At 29.6% G+C, this 12,191-nt stretch overlaps 1 protein-coding gene across 2 annotated transcripts in view; it reads left to right on the top strand.

Annotated features, from left to right (window-relative positions):
• LOC123290869 (cAMP-specific 3',5'-cyclic phosphodiesterase) overlaps positions 1 to 12,191 on the top strand; it is an 815,770-nt gene that overhangs the window by 230,969 nt on the left and 572,610 nt on the right. The window contains exon 1 of one of the 2 annotated variants that reach the window (XM_044871257.1): positions 8,440 to 8,892. The exons of the other annotated variant lie outside the window; for it this stretch is intronic. Within the exon in view, the coding sequence (XP_044727192.1) occupies positions 8,693 to 8,892 (200 nt within the window). The 5' untranslated portion in view covers positions 8,440 to 8,692. Of the gene's footprint in view, positions 1 to 8,439; positions 8,893 to 12,191 lie in introns of those variants that run through there. 2 annotated transcript variants of the gene reach the window in all.

Genomic DNA, 12,191 nt, shown 5'->3' with positions numbered 1-12,191 from the left:
TTCGGGTCCAATCAATCGAACTGGTTTTTTTGATAATTGTGATTTTTCTCCGACATAATTCATAAATAAACAAGTGAAAACAAACAATTGACTGAGTTAATTGTTGAAATACCATGTATAGACAGTGTTGATGCGCAATCGACGTCACGTAAATAACAAAAGATATTCACTTTTAAATAGACACACACACACAACTGATATTCCTATATTAATACATACTATAAAATTTGCACCTAATTAACGCCCTCGTGGGTAAACAGTGATGTTTACAAAAAAATGTTTCAAACAAAAGTTTTTTATTTTTTTTTAAGGAACATTTTTTATATTAAACTTTTGTTCTATCTCTAACGGTTTACAAGATGGGTCCTACGGACCCAAGACCCAATTGACCTATGATGCTCATTTACGAACTTGACCTCACTTTTTACGTCCTGAGTACGCTGTAAAAAAATTTCAGCTCGATATATTTTTTCGTTTTTGAGTTATCGTGTCCACAGACGGACGGACAACCTACTATATATATTTCATATATACATGGTATAAACACTAAAGACATTTGTGAAAAGTTTATTGGAAGATGAAACCGAAATGAAAGAAATGGAAATAAAAAAAATTATTAAAGATTTGTTAGTTTGTAAATATTATCAGTTATACCATTCAACAATCACAATTAAACACATATTTTATATCAATAATATTGCTTGCATATTTTTATCACTCCAAATGGGTTTTTTCCTTAACTATTTCAGCACACAATGAAAGCCTCAATGTGTAACATTAAAAAAATCTTCTAATATATATAAATTCTTGTTTCGTTCCTAGAAATCCGTGAAGTATTATCATATAATGAAAGTCACAAATTATATTGTATGTATTACTGCTTTATTTATGTATTACTTTTATCTTATAATAAATGGTTTATTATTTATAATATCTCTGGATAAAACTACATAAATTCTTTACAGCATATTTTCATATTAAAATACTTTGTGTGTATAGTAAACCAGTATTTACATTAAACTTTATAATTACGATAAAATCATACCGTAATATACAAAATTAAATGATGTTCAAAAAATTACTTTTTATTGTAATTGGTTTCAAAGTTTATTGAATTAAAATAATAAAATTTGTAGTATTGACTTTTCCTACTTTTATTCTCTTCCTTTTAAAACAAAATATTCAATCACAAATATTTTTAAAAACTTGTATTTTCTAAATTCCACAACTGAAAACTATTCGCAATGCACACAGACTTCAGTAAGGTTTATTACAAGTGAAATTTACAAAATTTAAAAAGCCCCCTACAAATTTTTCGGGTACGGAACCCTGAACTCTCACTTGAAACATATCTAAAAACAGTCACCGTTTAAATTATCTTTTTCCTTAAAGCTTTTTCCAAGCAGAGCCGATTTTGAAGATCATCGACAATTTTTTAGTTTTTTTCGGTACGGAACCCTAAATTCGCACTTGAACACATAGTTCTCCGTTAAATTACATTTCAAACGAAACATAAAAATTGAAATCGGCCCACCCGTTAAGGCGCTACGATGCCACAGACAGACAGACACACACACAGAGGTCAAACTTCTGACAACCCTTTTTTTTAGTTCGAGGGTTAAAAATAAACTATACTGTACTATAATACTGTATTGATATCAATAACTTAAAGCGGGCCTTTATATGTATACCCCGTATAATAAGAATTTTCAGACTTTACTTTAATTTATAAATTTATTTTGTGCCAACAACAAAGATTGATGATTTAAATATTTATTTGTTTCCATGCAGGCCGCCATCAAACATGCCTTAGTAAAAATTTCCAATAGAAATTGAGGTATTGTCTAAATTTGAACCAATGTCACTTTTACTGTGACAAATTGTCCATTGCTTAAAGACGTTTCCAAAAAATCGCCTTTTCTTATGACATTAAATCGTGTATATGCATTCTCATTAACGCCTTTTTAAATTTTTTAATGCCTCTTACGGTATTAAATTTATAGATTTGATCTGTTAAAGTTTTAACATATAAATCATATATTGTGTTCCGATTATATAATCCTATTAAGTGTTTTTAACGGTTTGCTTCATACAACAAGGGTAATTATCTTTTCCTGTTCATTGCCTCTTCTTTCCAGTTCTTAATTCCGATTGGCTCTAATCATCTTTCTTTTCTGCCTCCCTCTTTTCCGTTTCTACCCTCCTCCCTCGAAAATCATTTTTTTCTGAATTATTTTATTCGGCATCCGGTATACGTGCCCTAACCATCCTACTCACCGAGCTTTAATAACATTTACAGTATTGGAGTTGCTATACATTACATAAACTTCCTCATTTGTCCTTCTTCTCCAAAGCCCACACCCATCTTTTACACCTCCGTCAATTTTCCTTAAAACTTTTCTCTCCTAAATCAGAAATTTATTAGCTGCTGCTTTGTTCATAGCCCACGTTTCCGATCCATAGAGTGCCGTCGGCCAAATCATTGTTTTGTAAATCCGGGCATTCACAGATCTTGACACCTGGAAAACTATTATTCATTATTTACAGGCATGACTAATATTTTCCTAAAAAACTTATAACAAGCTTCGCTCGGTTTTCTATAAAATACGTTCAAAGTGATGAAATGAATAGCATTTGTGTTTAAAAAAAAAGTAAATATTTATTTTAACATTTTTATCATAATATTTTTCATTATGACGTTTTTTAATACTTGAAAGAATCTACAGATGGCCACTCAATTAAAATTAATATAAACTATAGTCAATTATATATTAGTATTAGATGTAGCCCATAGATGGTGCCACTGTTTCTGCATATATATTGATATATACATTGTAATAAATAAAAAATACTGTTGTTTTTTATTATTTATTATTTATATAATTTTTTCTAAAAATAATGATTGATAACACATCTAGACATAAATATGGAACCTCAACATTTCATTTTATGTCTAAATCTTTTTATTTTTTTTTTTTTTTGTAAAGTTTACCTCCAAAAAGTTACTTTTTAACCTAGAAGAGGCTCTCTTCGCTCGCCTAATTATCGTTGTTTTTTGCTTTTTAGTGCATATTAATTTGTTTTGGAATAGTTTTTATACCTTGTATATATGAAATACATAGTATATTAAGTTTAGTCCCAAGTTTGTAACGCTTAAACATAATGATGCTAGGAAAAAAATTTTGTCATAGGTGTTCATAAAATCAGCTAATTAGTCCATTTCCGGTTGTCCGTCCGTCCGTCCGTCTGTGGACACGATAACTCAAAAACGAAAAAAGATATCGAGCTGAAATTTTTACAGCGTACTCAGGACGTAAAAAGTGAGGTCAAGTTCGTAAATGAGCTTCATAGGTCAATTGGATCTTGGGTCCGTAGGACCCATCTTGTAAACCGTTAGAGATAGACAAAAGTATAAATGTAAAAAATGTTCCTTATCAAAAATTAAACAACTTTTGTTTGTAACATTTTTTCGTAAACATCACTGTTTACCCGTGAGGGCGCCCATTTGGCGGAAATTTTATAATATGTACTATACTTGATTATCAGTTATGTATGTGTCACATGTTTTTATGTGTAATGTGATAAAGAAATCAACACTGACTATGCATGGTATTTCAACAATTAACTCAGTCAATTGTTTGTTTTCACTTGTTTTTCTTTGAAGTCGTTTTTTATTTTGTTAAATAAATTTTTGTATTTGTGATTTTGATTAAGGCATTTGATATTTGTTGACAAAGTTGAACCTTTTGATTTCATGAGCTGAATAGAATCGTGTTTACAATATCCATATATTTACTAACAATATTTTTATATAAGTTTTTAAACACTTTGAAACGAATTGCAGTTGCACTGATTCTCAGCAGGTTTACAATGTTTAAAGGTCAGCTTATATAAATCCAACTTTGTTTTTACCGTAAAACGCTGCACATAAGTGGGTCTTCTCTTGAGTGAAGGAAAAACGAAATAATTATAGTGATCGTATACTTATTTACATCATATAATACGTCATTTTATTTATTGAAAGGACGAATTTTTAGTTTGTCTGGTAAATTTTATAATTTACTTATGAATTTTATAATTTACAAATTACGACTGCAAAAATTGAATATTAAAAACGTAAAGAAAATTTCATTTCAATCAGCGGCTTATGGAATCCTTTCATGTATTTGTAATTTGTAATTCAATTGTACCTAGTTTCAGTTGACTTCATTTGCTTCATTCTGGTCTATACAGTAATTAATTGATATGGAAGGGCAACCTGGCATGTGGCACCTTCCGATGAAATGTTTTAACATTTCTCTGTGTTTTATGTAAATTCGTAAAAAGAGATTTTAATGTTTTAAGTAAAGGAGAGTAAGCAATATGCTTCTGTCGATAAAATCGTAGCACTTCTACGCCTACGAATCTCACAAATAATCTATTTTTTCGGTAGTGGTAATTTTAATGAAATAATTTTCTTAAAGTAGATTCTTGTGGTTAGGCGCAAAAAAAATCTCAAGAAACTGGTATTTAAGCTTTGAAATACATGGTAGATAAATCTTATTTTGTACATAAAAATATTTTGTTGTCATATAAAATGAAAATAGTCCTGAGGGATATATTAGTTTTTTTTTATAACATATTTCAAATTTTTGATATTTGAATCCCTAATGGCATAGAATTTTTCTGTTATTGTTAACTTTTCGTGTTGTTATTAAATTATAATATCACCCACGCTTGGTATGTCAACATGAAGGGTATCTCAAAATGAATTTCAACATGAGGGGCACTTCATGTTTCTTACAGAAGAATACATCAATAATGTTCCTTGTAACTACGCAGAAACATTGAGATTATTTAAAAAAACAAGTGAAAACAAACAATTGGCTGAGTTAATTATTGAAATACCATGCATAGTCAGTGTTGATTTCTTTATCACATTACATATACAACATGTGACACATACATAACTGATAATCAAGTATAGTACATATTATAAAATTTTGGCCTAATTGGCGCCCTCACGGGTAAACAGTGATGTTTACGAAAAAATGTTTCAAACAAATGTTGTTTAATTTTTGATAAGGGACATTTTTTACATTTAAACTTTTGTTCTATCTCTAACAGTTTACAAGACCCAATTGACCTATGATGCTCATTTACGAACTTGACCTCACTTTTTACGTCCTGAGTACGCTGTAAAAATTTTAGCTCGATATCTTTTTTCGTTTTTGAGTTATCGTGTCCACAGACGGACGGACGGACGGACGATCGGACGGACAACCGGAAATGGACTAATTAGGTGATTTTATGAACACCTATGACAAAAAATTTTTTTCCTAGCATCATTATTTTTAAGCGTTACAAACTTGGGACTAAACTTAATATACTATGTATATTTCATATATACATGGTATAAAAATTTAATAACAGTCTTTACTTCAGAAGTAAGTATTCTGTGTGTGTACGAACATATACGTTTATTTCCCCGAAGTTGATAAATCCATCCTTTTTTTCGTTTTTAATTTTTTTTCCGTATAATTGGATTATTAGTTAAGCACTAGCCAGGAAAAAGTACATACGGACTAGAAAATTTGGTCCTATAGACCCACTTGGCCTATGTTGCTCATTTAAACTCATTTTCACGTCTTGAGACCGCTTTAAAAATTACAGCTCGATATCGCTTGCCGGCTTTGAGTTATCCCGTTTACAGGTGGACATACGTACAGACGGACGGGTGGATAGACAAACGGAAATGTACTAGTAGTAGTTGATTTTATGTACACCTATACCTATAAAATTATCAATATTTCTAAGCGTTACAAACTTGGTAAACAGTTATTCCAAAGTTTAAGTTTTCACTTTAATCGGTACTACACGGTACATGCTTACCATTTTTTTTCAATGTAATCAGCATTATAGCTGGTATACTATCATGCCCTCCATATACAAATAAAAAAGTTACATGATTTGAAAAAATAAGTTATCTGCAAAAAGTAGAAGCAACTCCAAAAATATGCATTAAAAAATTTCAAGAAACGGCCCCAATTAATTGCTCTTGTGAGCAATTATGCTTTAAAGTCGAAGTTAATAACGATTATTGTGTGGTTTTGATCAAATATTTAATTCAAAATGAATTGGATCTTATATTTTGGACATTTCTAAACAACCTTTAATGACTTTTTCACTTAATTTCGCTGTATCCAGGGTGTTGACGATGTTAGTCGTTTTTTTACAGGCTCGAATATCAAGGGTGATTGGGATCGCCTCAAGCTTTTACCAGCAGTCTTATGTGAGTGGATATATAAATAAATCAGGGAAAAAATAATTTTCCCCCAAAAATACTTTTTATTTAAACTTATAATTTACAACTTGAGAAATGTTTGTGTATCAAATTTAGTCGAAGCAACTAAACGAAAATTAGTTTGCCATCTCTTCCCTTATAAAAATACATTATTATCGAAACTGAAAAACTGAAATATGAACTCCGTTAGGTAAGAAGATGTGATCCTGAATTATCTTTCCAGATTTGATCTAAACGAACTAACTAACAAACATTGCTAAATAATAAAGTTAAATAATAATTAGTTTTAAAAGTTCTAAATTGATTGGTTAAATTACACAGTTTTAATTATGTTATAAAACACTTATTGCAATGCAAGCAAGTATATAATCATTGGAAATTGATACAGTTAGAAAATTTACGATGTTTTTATTAATAATAAAGAGTTTTACAATTTTTTAATAGTATATCATATATTATTTACTATATATTCCTGATTGCTTTTCAGATTACTATTAAAATAATAAATAAAATTTATGATCAAATTATGTTGGAAAAATGAAAAAATCACACAAAATAATGCGCTTCAAAAATAAATCGTATGTTGGTGGTAGATAAGGGTTCTTCATTTTCTCGATTTTGTATTGAAAGATGCTGAGAAATTTATCAGTGTAATATAATAATAGGGTCGCGCTCTATCGAGTGTCCCGAAATTTTTTTAATTTCATCACAATGTGAAAACTGACTTTTTTGTTAATCAAATAGAAATATAATATCTTCCTGTTGCAATAATAATAAATTTTAAATGGGCAATTTAAAGATTAGGGCAGTTATAAATTGTGTGTGTTCACAGAAACAGAACGCTGCAGATATGAGAGCTTTCGTAGTCGAATAAGCTGTAAGATTGGTATAACTGAGACACATAATTTCTAGAGGGATATTAATCAATGGCATCATTTATTGATGACACTCCGAGACTAAACCACTTGTAATTTGAAACAAAGGAAAAATAAAGGCCAAAGTATTGCAAGTATCTATAAGATTGAAATAACAATGTTACTTTGTATACAAATATGCCAATTTTCATCGATTTTCTCTGTTTTGTCAACCGAAAGAGTATAAGTAAAATTATCAAACTAATATTGCCTCATTTGCTATAACTCACAACTCACGTCTATAAAACTCACGAATATCCACTCTGAGAGTTTTGATTGGCAGAAAAACACATTCTTATTTCAAACACTTTGGCCTTATCTTCATTTCAAACCAGTATGCTTTTCGCATTCAAATTATATATTCGCCATAGAATTCCTCCATACCAGAACTGACAAAAATGTAGCAAATCTTTTTTCTACAATGGTAAATGAATTTTAGCCTGTGAGACGGTAAAAGGTCGATCTTTATCCATCTGAAAACAAGATTAGACATAGGTTTTTTGAAGTTTTATTAATAATTCTACTATCGAAAATTGTTCATGGGTATTTCATAATAAAATCATTTTATTCAATATTTGCTATGAACAGTTTTTGGCAAGCAAGCTAGTACCATTATTTTCAAAATTAAATTATCTTTCTTCTGATACTAAATTCGATTGGTTAACAGATCGATGTAGTTACCTATATTGACTTACCTGTTGGTATGAACCTACACCGATCTGTTAAGCAATCGAAATTGGTATCAGAAAAAAAGTTTATTTAAACTTGCCTGCAAAAACCTGTTTATAGAAACATTGATTAAAATTAATTATATTAAAAATAGCAATGAACATTTTTCGATAGAAAAACTATGATAAGCGTGTTTATAAATCAATAAAATTTTATAAAAAATATGTCTTATCATCAAATGGATGAAGTTCGACCTTATACCGTCTCTTGTACTATTTGCCCTGTATGACTTTAATAAACACTGTGTACATTATAGACTCGTTTGAGACAAAAAAAAAGCAAGACAATGAGATATCCTTAACCTAGAGATATCTATCACCACCTTACGGTTTAAAATAAGAACATTTAGAAATAGTTAAAAATGTTTTTTTTTTCTTTTGCATTCACAGGTACTCTTGATATAAGCACATCTATTTTATTACAAATGAACAACAACATATAATATATTATAACAATTACTTTAATATGAAATGAACACTTAAGTAAATAAATATATTTTATAACGACAACATACAATTTTAATAAAACGTGTCGAATGGCATTTATAGAAGGATCATCATTAACATCAATAACACCCACCATATCACCTGTAACAACAAATCGATCAACTTATAAATTATTATGATGGTAACATCGATAATAATATCGACATTTTATTATCCCAGCAATCAAAGTCTCTAACAAACCAAATGGATTTACTATAAAAAGTGAATTAAATTTTATACAACACTCTCTAAATGATCGTCTTGTTTATTATATAATTATTATGAATCAACTACGTATACCAGAATTACGTTTAACTGGTGCAGTATTATCATGCCCTCCACCTGGTGGAGGAGGAACCGATAATGATGGCGATTCAGATACTTCACCAGCTACAACACCATCAGCGCTAGCACCACTGTTAACGGTACCAAACAGTGGGGGATATCGACCACCACGTAGACGACATTCATGGATTTGTGGGTAAATATGCAAATAAATTTTTTTTCTATAATTACTTTAGTATAAATACATACATATAGAAATTTTATTTAACGTACCTATTATATATTCTACTTGAAAATCAAGAGCTGACTGTTGCAAATAATCAGTCACCAGTTATAGATCGTGGGATAGAAAGGGTGCTTTGTAAAATGATTAATACAAACTTGAAACTTCGTGAGTGTCTTCCTTTTGGCGAATCTACCAAAATTCTCTCTACGTCTTTTTTCCAAAGTGTTGCTTTTTCAAATGAATACGTACGATAACGTTATATTTAAGCTATCGGCCTGAAAAATACGTAGCAGGGAATTTACTTGATAAAATTATGATTATTACTACTTGGCCACTTGATAACATTCAATAATTATTAAACAATAAAATATTTTGTCCAACAAACTTTCAATACATACATAGTTCATTTTTGCTGCTAATATGACGTCATCTCTGCTGCTAATATGACGTCATCGTGCTCATTTGAAAACGGAGCACTTTCAAAAAAAGTTGTAAAGAGAAAGTTTGGTAGTAAAGTTTCAAGTACGTATTAATCATTTAACAAAGCACCCTTTATCTTACAGACAAATAAATAAATAAGGTTTTTATCTGGAATACCCACATTTAGAAAGATGAATCATATCGACCGGGAGTATTACGAAACTGGTTCAGGATTACATTTGGAAAATTTATGTAACATAATAATGAATAAAAATGTATCTACAATATAAGTTTGCATGTTTTCCTGGACTATAAGGTAAAAATTTCGTTTCGAGTGTCACGGGAAGATTACATTTTAAACAGCCTTGTCAACGAGATATCAGAGCAAAACGAAAAATTGTTATTCGACAATTTTATGTACAGAAAATTAAGTGTTATCAGAGATGGTTGAATTTGCTCAACTCTCGTATGATTGTGAGCTGGTCATATTGCGTTCTTTTGATTTTATATAGATCCAAGTAGTGTTGAAATAATTCACTTGGGCATGATCCAAAATCAATACAGCATGAGTAAATGCCATTTAGTTTTAAGGAAAAGCCGATCGCCATTATGCTTTTATAGGACTTTTTATTTGAATTTGTAACATTTGAGACATTTGTTAACTCAGTAAATTAATGCGACCGATGTAGTATCTTACTAAGTAAACCTTATGCTTCTCCTAAGTCTTCATACGCTTATCTATCTTATTATCCTCAGGTGAAAATTTATAAATATTTGAATTTGAATTTTTACCGCTTGGTTCAATATTATCTTTACTGTATTGCTGTTTATTCATAACAAAAGTTATGAATAAAATTGTCCAGCATGTCTAATTTGAATCACATAAATCGAATAAGTGATTTTTAATCATCACAAAAACCGAAAGAAAGGCAGAGTAAATATATGCATAGAAATTTGTTATTCTTAAGGGTATGAACCTTTCACAGGTGAGGTCAAATTGCATATTTTTCTGGGTGGGACAAAAACTCAACGTGATGCTAAAGTAACAGATTTAATAAATAATGATTAAGATAGATAATCAACGCTTCACATTTTAAGGATTCATTATATACCAACACAACTCGAAAAACACCTTCTAATTTTCAAATGACTGATTGAAATTTCGTCAAACATAGAGAAGAACCTTAAAAATTAAATTAGCCTTCGTTAGACTTGGTTTCATGAAATTCAATTATATAGATAATGGGTAACAAATAAAAAGGGGTGACAAAAGATAACTTCAATATCGATGTATCGAAATAAGAATATTGATAGGTTAAAATTATCAAAAGACAAATATTGATATCTTAAAATATGGTCATTTGGACGGTCAAATTTTTTTGCGATTGGTCGGCCACCGACAAATCCACAGGCATTTATAATTTATTAATACAAAATAAAATATCGTATTTAAAACAAACTGTGTGTCGCATTTAAGATGAAGACACCCTCATATTTTCGTTATTTATAGGGATTTCGATTTGAAATTTTGCATAGACATACAGGGCGATTGGTCACATTTTTTAAGATACGTAACCGAAATCTGAACTTTTAACTCAGCCTATTGCAATTTGATAAATGGGCCGATTGTTAATATTATATAGTTCTTTTTAGAATTTTAGGGCGTTGATTTTGAAACTTTTTTTGTCATTTGTTTATTAACATTACTCAACCGCGAGATTTCCTAACCAACGCCGATACATCGATAAATCTTTTATCGATATATATTGTTTTAGTATCGATATTTTAAAATATTGATGTCTTTGTCATCCCTACATATAAATAAATTTTAAATGATTTATCATTGTTATGGACGAAAATAAAATATAACTTAATCATTAAAATAATTACCATATAAATTAATTTTTAGTGATGTACTTTAAATATTTAACAGTAAAAGGAGTCAGTAAACTATTGAAAGTACGCACTTACCGTGTAAAGCTTTAAAATTTTAAATAGTAAAGACTTGTTAATGAATGTATTTTAGAGACCTGATCATAGTCGAAAATTCATATTATCAATCATTTGTTTCCTTTTATTCATTTTAATTATGTATCTTTTTATAATTTCAAAAGTAAGATTTTAGCAGAGGGCAATGAACCGGATTTGGATTGGTTAAAACACCTTAAAGTGTTATTTCTCTTTATTTCATATTTTTAACCGACTCCAAACAAAAAAAGGGAAGGTTATCAATTTGACTGTATTTTTTTTATGTGTGTTACCTCATAACTTTCGACTGGATGAACCGATTTTGATAATTCTTTATCTGTTTGAAAGCTGGAGCTTCCCGTGTGGTCCCATTTTCAGACATTTCTTCCATTTCTGACAACGGCATCCAGGAGAAAACCATAAAAATTAAATTTGCATTAAGTATGCACGACAACAGGACGAAACATCAATATCACGCCAACCGATTTCGATGATTCCTTTTTTAGTGACAGACAAACTAGTTAGTGTACTTCAGATTCACTAAAAATCACATAATAAACAAAAATAAAAACTTTTAACAAAAATAAAAACTTTTAACAAAAAGAAAACCGACTTCAACAGAAAAACTTTTCCAAAATTAATTAAAATGCACTAAAAAGAAAAAAAATAACGATAATATAAAGTAGTTAAAACTATTAGTTATTTTAACTACTTTATACTTTTGTGAATTTTATACTCCGTTGCATCAGTTCCGTTACATAAGCTAAGCTACATCTAAGATAAGATCCTAAAAAATCAGCCCAAAGGGAGTTAGAAAAGTTTTACTTCAATAATAAAGCTTTCACATTCAATATTTTAATAGTACTCTGTATTGTAAATTA

Source organism: Chrysoperla carnea, chromosome 1 (genome assembly GCF_905475395.1).
Source record: "Chrysoperla carnea chromosome 1, inChrCarn1.1, whole genome shotgun sequence".
NCBI classification, from domain to species: domain Eukaryota; kingdom Metazoa; phylum Arthropoda; class Insecta; order Neuroptera; family Chrysopidae; genus Chrysoperla; species Chrysoperla carnea.
Note: the sequence above shows the minus strand (reverse complement) of the source record. Positions and strands in the feature narration are given on the sequence as shown.